The sequence below is a fragment of the Anolis sagrei genome, chromosome 6 (genome assembly GCF_037176765.1).
Source record: "Anolis sagrei isolate rAnoSag1 chromosome 6, rAnoSag1.mat, whole genome shotgun sequence".
NCBI classification, from domain to species: domain Eukaryota; kingdom Metazoa; phylum Chordata; class Lepidosauria; order Squamata; family Dactyloidae; genus Anolis; species Anolis sagrei.
The window spans coordinates 134,341,354-134,354,615 of record NC_090026.1 but is presented as its reverse complement, the minus strand read 5'-3'; the positions used below and the strand labels follow the sequence as shown (position 1 = coordinate 134,354,615).

The 13,262-nt window shown below is 47.9% G+C and overlaps 1 protein-coding gene across 1 annotated transcript; it reads right to left on the bottom strand.

Annotated features, from left to right (window-relative positions):
- Positions 1-1,725: 1,725 nt before the first annotated feature.
- Positions 1,726-10,197, bottom strand: LOC137097413 (zinc finger protein 420-like). Its single transcript, XM_067470486.1, has 2 exons — positions 8,948-10,197; positions 1,726-4,539 (listed from the first exon to the last, which is right to left on the bottom strand). Exon 2 carries the CDS (start codon positions 4,329-4,331, stop codon positions 2,892-2,894), a length of 1,440 nt encoding a protein of 479 aa, XP_067326587.1. The 5' UTR covers positions 4,332-4,539; positions 8,948-10,197; the 3' UTR covers positions 1,726-2,891.
- Positions 10,198-13,262: the final 3,065 nt, after the last annotated feature.

Sequence of the window (13,262 nt, the reverse complement as noted above, 5' to 3'; positions counted from 1 at the left end):
CTTGGATTATGTGCAGGGACTCGGATTCTGCTGTATGGAAAACAGAGATCTGGTCCTTGGCACTGTTCTTAGGGAAGAGGTTTTGGCACTTAAACGGTTTGAATTTTTGGCGTTATGGAAGTTTGGGAACTATGCATTTTGCAGGATACACGAAAACAGGGTCTGGCCTAACAGGTGCTTCTCCAAGGAGGGAGAAAAGGATATGGTAGTATTTGGATGCATGTGGATGAATGTGTGCACATGTGTGTGAATATTGAGCCTAGTGCCTAGATCCAGAGAAGTCATGCTCCCCATGCATGTGTGTACATGTGTGTGAATGGTGAGAGAAAATGTAGTTCCCCTTTGTTTGTTTGTTAACCAATGTAATTGTAAATCCGATGTAGTTGCATAGGATCTGTCTGTCTGTCTGTCCAATGTCATTCTTTGTCTAAATGTTTTTCTGTGATCTGATATACCCTCCCACACTGGAAATTGCAATAAAAAGAACTTAGGCTTCAAAGTCATTGAAAAGTCATTCATCACATTCATCACACCTGGAATATTGTGTCCAATTCTAGGCACCACAAACGAAGAGAGATGTTGACCCTAAGCTGGAATGTGTCCAGAGGAGGACGACTCAAAGGACCAAGGGTCTGGGGAACAATCCCTATGAGGAGCGGCCTAAAGAGCTGGGCCTGTTTAGCCTGCAGAAGAGAAGGCTGAGAGGAGACAGGATGAGGGCCGTGTATAAATACGTGAGAGGAAGTCACAGGGAGGAGGAGGGGGCAAGCTTCCTTTCTGCTGCCCTGGAGACTAGGGCGCAATGAGGCCATGGAGGTGAGCACCCAGACTCAGACTCCCCAACAAAGGTTGTACAATGAAGCTTGCGGTCTCATCTGGATAAAAGATTGGTCCAACCAAAGCAATAATAAGAATCTGTCACTTGAGGGATTCGACCTAAGAAGGGGAAGGTATGCGTACATGTGGTACGACAAAAAGAAAATTAAAAAAACCTGGGAATTATTTTCTACGATCGTCCTTACTCAAGATATGGGAAAGCTACAAATCGAAATTCCACCAAAAAACTCCAGTATGGGTCCCACCCTTGGAAGCCGCCCAAAGAGAAGAATGGGGCAGAGGAAACGGCCAACGTATACAGAGATCCTAAAAATACAAAAGGGAGCCTATGACGAACAAGGGGAGGTTGACCTGGCAGCTTGGGGGACCCCACCCATTACAGGGGTCCCAAAACGGGGAGGGCGCTGGCCCCTTTGTCTCTAGTAACTCTTATATACGAGCGCTGCCACCACTTAATTGACTTCAACAGGCTCCCTCCTATAATGCACGGAATGTGTGTGAGGCACACGGAGACGTTTTGTTATTCAAACAGGGAAAGAGGTTTATTTACTGAACGGGCAGTATCCGCTGAACGGTTACCATTTACTGCTTTATGGTTACAGGAGGAATCCACACTTGGACCACGTTAGCCAGGTTACACACCCTTCACCTTCCCACGGGAATCTTTGAATCAACGGTCTTAAAAGTTCCTAATACACAAGTAGCCCTCTCACCCTAGGGCAGCCATTCTGAACTTGGGGGTCAGGACCCCTGGGGGGGGGGGGTCACCAAAGACCATCACAAAACACAGTATTGTCTGCGTCATGGGGGTTCTGCGTGGGAAGTTTGGACCAAGTCTATTGTTGGAGGAATTCAGAATGTTATTCTGAATTCAGCATGTGACAACTCTGATCTATTTCCCCCAAACTCCACCAGTATACACATTTGGGCATATTGAGTATTCGTGCCAACTTTGGTCCAGATCCATCATTGTTTGAGTCCATAGTGTTCTCTGGATGTAGATGAACCACAACTCCCAAACTCAAGGTCAATGCCCACCAAACCCCTCCAGAACTCCCAGATGGTCATGGGAGTTCTGTGTGCCAAGTTTGGTTGAATTCCATCATTGGTGGAGTTCAGAATGCTTTTTAATTGTAGGTGAACTATAAATCCCAAATGACATTAAAAACATCAATTCAAAAAAGGCAGAAATCGTATAGAATGCTTGAACTACACAGCAAACGAACTAATACATAAAGTTCAATACTAAATTAGAAACAAACAGCAGTGAAACAGACATCGACATAGACACACAAAGAGAACTAACTAACAAACAATTGTATCTATTTACGATATTTCTATCTCGCCTTTCTCGAACCCGAAAGTGACTCAAGGCGGCTTTCTCCTCCCAACAATTAGTCACTTCCACAAGCCTCATTCCCTCTCCTTATCCCTTATTATTCTACTCCCTTTATATAACGCAATGTAATGACACTTCTGCTTTCCCAATTAATACATCTTACAGCTGACATTTGCCCACATTGTTGTCAGTTTGCTAATTTGCGGATCTTCAAAAGCCATTCTTTTCCCGTTGGAATAAGACGTCCCTTCCCTCTCTGCGCGCAGAGTCAATTCGCACTGTGGAATATCATCATAGTAACCACCCACGGTTTCTTTCTACTCAATCGTCCAGCATTCTGAACAAATACAACGATGCTTTCATTTAGCCTTAATTGTTTCCATGATGGAATGCATTTTAGTTCAAAATGTCTACAATACACCACATCTGATCAAATGTCCCAACTTTGTGCTTGCATTTCTGACATCCAAGTGTTGCTTTTGTACTTCTTAGAAAGACTTTCTGATCCCAATTATCACCACTCCCTCCAGTGTGAATTCTATGTCAATGTAGATATGAACTCTGTGAGAAGCTCTATCCACACTCAGGACCAGTGATTCTCAACCTGTGGGTGCCCAGGTGTTTTGGCCTACATCTGAAAGGACTTCTGGGAGTTGAAGGCCAAAACATCCGGGGACCCACAGGTTGAGAACGATTACTCCAGACACTTGTAGGGTTACTCCCCAGTGTGAGTCCTTTGATGTTTATGTAGACTTCTACTCTGAGTGAAGCTCTGTCCACACTCCAGGCATTTATAGGGCTTCTCCCCAGTGTGAGTCCTTTGATGTGATCGTAGACCTGAACTCTCAATGAAGCTCTGTCCACACTCCCAGCATTTATAGGGTTTATCTCCAGTGTGAGTCCTTTGATGTGAATGTAGATGTCCCTTCCGAGTGAAGCTCTGTTCACACTCTAGGCATTTATACGGTTTCTCCCCAGTGTGAATCCTTTGATGGACACATAGACTTCCACTCTGAGTGAAGCTCTGTCCACACTCTAGGCATTTATAGGGTTTCTCCCCAGTGTGAGTCCTTTGATGTGAATGTAGATTTGAATTCTGAGTGAAACTCTGTCCACACTCTAGGCATTTATAGGGTTTCTCCCCAGTGTGAGTCCTTTGATGGACACGTAGCTCTCCACTTTCAGCAAAGCTCTTCCCACACTCCAGGCAGTTATAGGGTTTCTCCCCAGTATGAGCCCTTTGATGTTGTCGTAGACGTGAACTACGAATGAAGCTTTGCCCACACTCCAGGCATTTATAGGGTTTCTCCCCAGTGTGCGTCCTTTGATGTCTTTTTAGGTCTGTACTATGAGTGAAGCTCTGTCCACACTCTAGGCATTTATAGGGTTTCTCCCCAGTGTGAGTCCTTTGATGTGAATGTAGATTTGAACTCTGAGTGAAACTCTGTCCACACTCTAGGCATTTATAGGGTTTCTCCCCAGTGTGAGTCCTTTGATGGACACGTAGCTCTCCACTTTCAGCAAAGCTCTTCCCACACTCCAGGCAGTTATAGGGTTTCTCCCCAGTATGAGCCCTTTGATGTTGTCGTAGACGTGAACTACGAATGAAGCTTTGCCCACACTCCAGGCATTTATAGGGTTTCTCCCCAGTGTGCGTCCTTTGATGTCTTTTTAGGTCTGTACTATGAGTGAAGCTCTGTCCACACTCCCAGCATTTATAGGGTTTCTCCCCAGTGTGAATCCTTTCATGTAAAATTAGACTTGCACTATGAACAAAGCTCTGTCCACATTCCAGGCATGTATAGGGTTTCTCCCCAGTGTGAGTTCTTTGATGTCTACGTAGATTTCCTCCCTCAGTGAAGCTCTGTCCACACTCCAGGCATTTAAAGGGTTTTTCTCCAGTGTGAATCCTTTGATGTGAACGAAGGGCTCCACTGTGAGCAAAGCTCTTCCCACACTCCAGGCAGTTATAGGGTTTCTCCCCAGTGTGAGTCCTTTGATGCAATAGTAGACCTGAACTACGAGTGAAGCTCTTTCCACACTCTAGACATTTATAGGGTTTCTCCCCAGTGTGAGTCCTTTGATGTAGACGTAGATTTTCATTCCGAGCAAAGCTCTTTCCACATTTCATACATTTATATGCTTTCTCCTCCATGTTGACAGTGTCATACACATTTAATTCTAATATGGACACCTGACACTTGTTTTCCTCTTTCTGATTACTCGCAGCAATGGGTTCAAATTACAGGAAAGGAGATTCCATCTCAACATTAGGAAGAAGAGTTGTTCAGCACTGGAACTCTCTGCATCAAAGTGTAGTGGAGGATTCTTTGGAGGCTTTTAAACAGAGGCTGGATGAGGCCCTGCTCAAGAAAGGAGAAGCAACAGGTTAAACACGAAGCCCCAAACCCCCTTTACCTCCAACATTATCCAAGACACAGAGGCATAAAGTATCTCAAGGACATACACGGAAACCAGCCAAAGCAGTCACAGATTCATGAAAACAAAGGAAGAATTCAGATGCTTTGAGTGAACGTTACAGAAACAAAAACTTTCTGTGGTTCAAAGGTGACTCAACAAACAGAAGGAAGGAAGGAAGGAAGGAAGGAAGGAAGGAAGGAAGGAAGGAAGGAAGGAAGGAGGGAGGGAGGGATGGCCTGGATGATCTACGGATGGAACAAGTCAAGAACTTTGGCCCAAAAGCAAGGCGCTGGCTGCTGGAGCTGATGAACAACTGCTCTGCATCCTGTCAGATCCCCAAAATCTGGAGGAAAGCCAGAGTCATCGCCATCTTGAAGCCAGGCAAAGACCGTAACGACCCAAAAAGCTACAGACCAATCTCCCTGTTGTGCCACCTCTACAAAGTTCTGGAGAGACTTATTCTGCATAGAATTATGGAAAAAATAGACCCCTGTCTGATCCCACAGCAAGCTGGCTACAGGAAAGGCAAAAGCTGCACATCGCAAGTGCTGAACCTGACTCAGCACATAGAAGATGGCTTTGAAAGGCAGCAGATCACAGGAGATGTCTTCATAGACCTGTCAGCAGCCTATGAGACTGTGAACCACCGCTGCCTCCTCCTGAGAAAAATGTACAATATCACAAAGGACGACCACCTCACCCGCCTCATAGGAAACCTGCTAGAGAACAGGAGCTTTTTGTTGAGTTCCAGGGCCAGAGAAGCAGAGGGCGGAAACAGAAGAACGGCCTGCCTCAGGGAAGTGTGCTTGCTCCATCCATGTTCAACATCGACACAAATGACCAGCCACTGCCAGAAGGGACAGAGAGTTTCATCTATGCTGAAGATCGTGCCATCACCGCTCAAGCAGGGAGCTTTGAGATGGTTGAAAAGAAGCTCTCCAAAGCTCTAGGTGCTCTTACTGCCTATTACAGGGAAAACCAGCTGATCCCTAATCCATCTAAAACACAGACATGTTCCTTTCACCTTAAGAACAGACAAGCATCCCGAGCTCTGAGGATTATTACCTGGGAAGGAAGGAATCCCACTGGAGCATGGCAGCGCACCCAAATACCTGGAGTCACTCTGGACCATGAAGCACTACAAGAAGCACTGCCTGAACATCAAGCAAAAAGTGGGTGCTAGAAACACATTTTGGTGTTGGAGGAAATTTCTGAGAGTGCCTTGGACAGCGAGAAGATCCAACCAGTCCATACTTCTGCTCATTGGAGGGAAGGATATTAGAGACAAAGTAGAAGTCCTTTGTCCATATCATGAGGAGACAGCAAAGCTTAGAGAAGACAATTTTGCTGGGGAAAGTGGAAGGAAAAAGGAAGAGGGGCCGACCAAGGGCAAGATGGATGGATGGCATCCTTGAAGTGACTGGACTGACCTTGAAGGAGCTGGGGGTGGTGATGGCCGACAGGGAGCTCTGGCGTGGGCTGGTCCATGAGGTCACGAAGAGTCGGAGACAACTGAACGAATGAACAACAACAGAAACAATATCATACGAAAGCTGAGTGGCACAACCTGGGGATCACAACCAGACACAGTGAAGACATCTCCCCTAGTGCTATGTTACTCTGCTGCTGAGTATGCATGCCCAATATGGAACACATCTCACCACGCTAAAACAGTGGGTGTGGCTCTTAATGAGACATGCCGCATTATCATGGGGTGTCTGCGCCCTACACAACGGGGGAAATTACACTGCACCACCTGACATCCGCCGGGAAGTGGCAGCCAATAGTGAAAGGACCAAGGCAGAGACCTCTCCAGCCCATCCTCTGATTGGGTATCAGCCAATATATTTTATATTAATTGTAATGTTCCTAATAGTATTACAGTATAATGTTATAGTACAATGTAATATATAATATTTTTATTGTGCTATGATAATAATAATATATTGAATTTCCTTTTTACTTGTAAGCCGCCCTGAGTCTCCTTCGGGGTGAGAGAGAAGGGCGGGCATATAAATGTCGTAAATAGATAAATAAATAAATAGGGTTGTACGATCTGTGGAGAGGGATTGAATGGTGCCCGCCTTCCTGGCAGAAGGAAAGGAAGGAAGAGCGAAAGAGGCCCCTCCGCACCCGAGGATCCGAGGCTTCTGACAGATTGACTGACACACACACACACACACACACACACACACACCCCTCAATGGATAAATCTTTGGACGCTATTAAGTGCTTTAATTTAACAGGAAAAGACCGGGAAGGAAGCCGCTTTCTGAAGCCTCCTTGATGTTGTTTGGTGATGGTTCGGGAGTGTGTCGTTTTCTAACCTGAAGTCTATTTAGTTTGGAGTTGCCTCGTCTCTATAGACCAGGGGTCCTCAAACTAAGGCCCGAGGGACGGATACGGCCCTCCAAGGTCATATTCCCAGCCCTCGCTCAGGGTCAGGCTAAGTCTGAAATGAGTTGGAAGCACACAACCGCATTTCTGTTTACGAACCCACACGATCTCTTCGATCATCTGGAGAAGCCCTGATCACGATCCCACCTGCATTGCAAGCTTGATTGGTGGGGACGAGAGACAGGGTCTTCTCGGTGGTGGCCCCTCGACTCTTGAACTCTCTCCCCAAGGACATCAGGCATGCCCCAACGCTGGCAGTCTTTAGGAGGAGCCTGAAAACGTGGTTGTTCCAGTGTGCCTTCCCAGAATAAGGAAACTCCAAGCAATATGTCCCTAAATGCACTTTACTAGAGATCCGGGATTGTCTGCACGCCCCACCCCTCTCCAAACACCTATCGTATGTCACCTGGTCACGCCCAGCATATTTTTAAAATTTTAATAATTACATTTGGCCCTGCCATAGGTTTGAATGCTTCGTGGTGTTTTGTTAATGTTTACTGCTTTGTTTATGAATTTATTTATTGTTGTTGTTTTTACTTATGTGCTTGCGCTCGGCCTCTTGTAAGCTGCACCGAGTCCTTTGGGAGATGGTAGTCGGGTATAAATAAAGGATTATTATTATTATTATTATTATTATTATTAACAACAACCACCTTATCTCATCAGCCAAAAGCAGGCCCACATTTCCCATTGAAATACTAATAAGAGTATGTTTGTTTAAATTGTACTTCATTTTAATTATTGTGTTGTAGGGGCAAAGAAACCACAATATTTCCCAAAAGAGGCAGAAGCCACCTTCCCATTGGAAAGGGGGCTTCTGCCTTTTTTGGGAAATATTTTGGTTTCTTTGCCCCTACAACACAATAATTAAAATGAAAATAGTAACTTCTTTTTCTGGAGCGCTGATTTCTCAAGCAATCCGCATTTCCTGTAAACCGAGGCCTACTGCAGAAATAGGCCAAGATGGCAGTAAATCAGGACGTATGGGCATGGGGAACACCCCTGAAAATCCCCTTCTTAAAACCACGTCCCCTCTAGTATTGTTCTTAAATGTCTTTTGCACTACAAATAGGAATTTATTCTTTTTTTTTTCAAATTATAATCCGGCCCTCCAAAAGTTTGAGGGACTGTGACCAGCTGGCCCTCTGTTTACAAAGTTTGATGACCGCTGGTCTATAGACCTCCAGCAGGGGGAGGGGCTACTGTCTACAGACGTCACATGCAACTCCTGGAACGATTCCATCAGCGCTGCCTCCGGAAAATCCTGCAAATCTCCTGGGAAGACAAGCAGGGAAACGTCAGCGTGCTGGAAGAAGCAAAGACCACCAGCATTGAAGCGATGGTCCTCCGCCATCAACTCCGCTGGGCCGGCCACGTTGTCCGGATGCCTGACCACCGTCTCCCAAAGCAGTTGCTCTACTCCGAACTTAAGAACGGAAAACGGAACGTTGGTGGGCAGGAAAAGAGATTTAAAGATGGGCTCAAAGCCAACCTTAAAATCTCTGGCATAGACACTGAGAACTGGGAAGCCCTGGCCCTTGAGCGCTCCAGCTGGAGGTCAGCTGTGACCAGCAGTGCTGCAGAATCGAGGAGGCACGAGTGGAGGGTGAAAGAGAGAAACGTGCCAGGAGGAAGGTGCGTCAAGCCAACCCTGACCGAGATCACCTTCCACCTGGAAACCGATGCCCTCCTCACTGTGGGAGAAGATGCGGGTCAAGAATAGGGCCCCACAGCCACCTACGAACCCACAAGGAAACGCAGGGCATGGAAGACAGACCTGTTTCGACAGGCTTTTGATGTTTGATATTGCTGTTTTTAAATTGTTTTAAATTGTTTTTAAATTTTGTTAGATTTTAGCTATTGTTGTAAGCTGCTCTGAGCCCCAGGGAAGGGAGGGGCCGCATACAAGTCTAGATAACAAACAAACAAATAAATAATGGAAGACCATCTTACTCGTCCAATGAGGGATCACCGAAGTGAAGTGAAGTGCTCCAGGCACTGTCAAGCCATTGTATGCTAATGAAGGTGATCAGTTGAAACATTCCCACCTGGCTCCAGCAGACAAGAGTTCTTTCCCTCACCCTGGACATCATTCCACAGATATATAAACCCTTTTTCCTAGTTCCAAGAGACCTCACTCCCTCTGAGGATGCTTCCCATAGATGCAGGCGAAACGTCAGGAGAGAGCCATTGAAATACACAAAAAGCATGCGGACAATTTCAACAGAAAGGAGGAGACCATGAAAATGAACAAAATCTGGCTCCCAGTATTAAAAAACTCTAAAATTACAACAGCAAAACAGCAGAGAGGAAACAACCAGGCACAGATTAACACCTCTCAACAAAAGATTCCCCCAGGCTCAGCCAGGCCTTTCAATGCTAATGCAGGTGGTGAGTTGAAACATTCATACCTAGCTCCAGCAGACAGGAGTCCTTTGCCCCACCCTGGTCATTATTCCACAGATATATAAACCCATTTTTCCTAGTTCCAACAGACCTCACTCCCTCTGAGGATGCTTGCCATAGATGCAGGCGAAACGTCAGGAGAGAATGCCTCTAGAACATGGCCTTATAGCCCGACAAAACCTGCAACAACCCAGTGATTCCAGCCACGAAAGCCTTTGGCCATACAATCCTGTGGCCATCTTCAGGATCAGGAAGCAGACAAGGACATCTCATCGCCTCTCAACAAAAGTGTGCTCCAGGCACTGTCAGGCCATTATGTGCTAATCAAGGTGGTCAGTTGAAACATTCCCACCTAGCTCCAGCAGACAGGAGTCCTTTGCCCCACCAAGTCATTCCACAGACATATAAACCCTTTTTCCTAGTTCCAAGAGACCTCACCACCTCTGAGGATGCTTGCCATAGATGCAGGCGAAACGTCAGGAGAGAATGCCTCTAGAACATGGCCATACAGCCCGAAAAAACCTACAACAACCCACTAATTAAGGTGGTGAGTTGAAACATTCACACCTAGCTCCAGCAGACAAGAGTCCTTTGTCCCACCTTAGACATTATTCCACAGATAGATAAACCCATTTTCCTAGTTCCAACAGACCTCACTCCCTCTGAGGATGCTTGCCATAGATGCAGGCGAAACGTCAGGAGAGAATGCCTCTAAGAACATGGCCTTATAGCCCGACAAAACCTACAGCAACCCAAGCCTTCAACAATACATTCTATTCATTCTGGAGTTGGCTCCTCTCTCTAGAGACTTCCAGCGGGGGGGGGGGGGGGGACGGGGGGGGGACAGGCCAACTCATTTCAGGACTCTTTGGGACAGGCGTGGGCCCCCCCTCTCTCCCTCCCTGAGGAGGTCTTTCGGACTTGAGCTCCCTCAATTCTCCTCAGAGCCGGGGGGGGGGCGGGTGCTGCGGGGAATGCTGGGAGCTGTAGTTCAAAATACGGGGGGGGGGGGGGCGTGAGGGAGAGAGAGAAGCCAGCCAGAGCGCCGAGGCCGGGCAGGCGGGCAAGGAAGTTCCTCAGTTCCGCCGCCGAGGAGAGTCAGTCAGTCAGCCCCCGACTGAGGGGAAGGGAGGGAGGGAGGGAGGGAGGAGTCAGGCCAGGGTGATTGACAGCCTCTCTCTCTCTCTCGCCTTCCCGCCAAGAGCGGGCTCTGCTGAGTGAGGAGAGCCGCCCGCTCAGAAGCCCCGCCCCTTCCCGGCCTGCGCCCTCCCATTGGCTGAGCCCGTGGCGCTGAGGAAGGGAGGGGGGGAGGGAGAGTGCCGGAAGCAAGGCCCGGATTGTGAAGAGAGAGAGATATTATACACACCTCGCTCTCTCTCTCTCTCTCGGCATCAGGCGACCCCCTCCCTCCCGGCTCTGCTAAGGCCCGCCCGGAAGAAGCCCCTCCCTCCCTCCCGCCCCCGCCTCCCATTGGCCGAGCCCGTGACGCTCCACCGCCCAATGGAGGCCCCCCATTGGCCGGCTGGCTGCCGCTCTCCGGCTTTGATCCACGGGTTGCAAGGAGGGGGCGGGGCCAGAAAGAAGGCGGCCTCTGAGGGAAGGAAGGAGGGGAGGGAGTGACGTCACCGCGCGCCCCGCCCGCGAAGGAGCACCCTCCTCCCCCCCTCCCTCCCTCCCTCCAGCCGGCCTTCGACCTCCTCCCATTGGCTGCGTCCGTGAAGCCCCGCCCCCCGCTCTCCAGCTCGGCCTGAGAAACTGCATGTCAATGTCTTGTCGAAGGCTTTCATGGCTGGAATCACTCAGTTCTTGTGGGTTTTTTCGGGCTATAGAGCCATGTGCTAGAGGCATTTCTCCTGACGTTTCGCCTGCATCTATGGCAAGCATCCTCAGAGGTTGTGAGGTCTGGTTGCCATAGATGCAGGCGAAACGTCAGGAGAGAATGCCTCTAGAACATGGCTCTATAGCCCGGAAAAACCCACAAGAACCTAAACTGCAAGTCGCTCCTGTTGTGAGAAAATTGGCCGTCTGCAAGGGCATTGCCCAGGGGACATGGCCCGGATGATTTCGATATTTTTATCATCACCATCATTATTATTATTAAACTTTATTTGTCCCCCGCTAGCCTCTCCCGAAGGATTCGATGCGGCTTACACAGGCCGAGGCCTCAACACACAACACAGCAATACAATCTAAGCAAATCAGACAATTAAAAACAGAATAAAGCAAAATAAACAACAGGCACAATACAGTAAACACAATAAAACTGGGCCGAGCCAAAGAACGGGTGCAGAGATTAAAAGTGCTGATGTGACAGGAAGTGTCTATGGGGCTTCCAGGGCAAGTGCGATGTGCAGAGCGCAACAATCCTTGGTTCTGGTAAAGTGCTTCTGGGACTTGGTGGTGGAGGTTTCCTAATCTGGGAAGGCGCATCGGAAAAGCCAGGTCTTCAAGTTCTTTCTGAAGGCAGCCAATGAGGGGGCCTGTCTAAGGTCTTTGGGGAGGGTGTTCCAGAGTTGGGGGGCCACCACCGAAAAGGCCCTGTCCCGCGTCCCCACCATCCTTATGGGAGGGAGGCTTCTCTCATGCCCCCTTCACATGAGGAGCTGGAGCTGATAGAGGGAGCTCATCTGCCTCTCCCCAGATTCGAACCTATAACCTGTCGGTCTTCAGTCTACTTAGACCAGGGGTCCTCAAACTATGCCCTGGGGACAGGATGCGGCCCTCCAAGGTCATTTACCCGGCTCTCACTCAGGGTCAACCTCAGTCTGAAATGACTTCAAAGCACACAACAGCAACAACAATCCTGGGTTGTTGTAGCCTTTTCAGGGTTATCTGGCCATGTTCTAGAGGCATTTCCTCCCGACGCTTCGCCTGCATTTATGGCAAGATGCAAGACTGCCATAGATGTAGGCGAAACATCAGGAGAAAATGCCTCTAGAACAGTGGTTCTCAAGTTGGGGTCCCCAGATGTTTTTGGCCTACAACTCCCAGAAATCCCAGCCAGTTTACCAGCTGTCAGGTTTCTGGGAGTCAGGCCCATAGCCAGGATTTCGTTTTGGGGAGGGGGGGGGCTGATTTTTTTTCAGGGGGGGTTTCGGGGGTGGCTGAGTTTCGGGGGGGGGGGCTGAGTCTGAGTGAAAGAGGGTCTAGCCTAGCAAACCTTTTGTATCATTATCCCAATAATACCCCCATCATGCATATGGGATATATTGAGTATGGTGATCAGATCATGATATGAATAAACATAACAGTTTAAATAATGCACCAGTAAGGCCTTTTCGCGAACCACCATGAAAATTTCGGGGGGGGGGGGCTGAAGCCCCCCAAGTCCCCCCCCCCCCGGCTACATGCCTGCTGGGAGTTGAAGGCCAAAATCATCTGGGGACCCCAGGGTGAGAACCACTGCTCTAGAAGATGGCCATATAACCCAGAAAAACCTACAACCACCCAGTGATTCCGGCCACAAAAACCTTCGACAATACAACAACAATCCTATCTCATCAGCTAAAAGCAGGCACACGCTTACCATTGAAATACTAATAAGTTCATATTTGCTAAAATTGTTCTGCATTATAATTATTGTGTTGTTTTTAAGTGTATTCATTCGTGGGTTTTTTTTCAAATTATAATCCGGCCCTCCAAGAGTTTGAGGGACTGTGACCTGGCCCTCTGTTTAAAAAGTTTGAGGATCCCTGACTTAGACGATGCATCTTCCTTCCTTCCAACAGTGAAAACAATAAACAAGGTCAATAAATAACAACAGAAATGAATTAAATCAACAAGATGACACTCATCACTAAAAAGGATTAATCAATATAATGCCTTCTTTGCCTCGGTCTTCTCACAAAAAGAAAGCCATCCT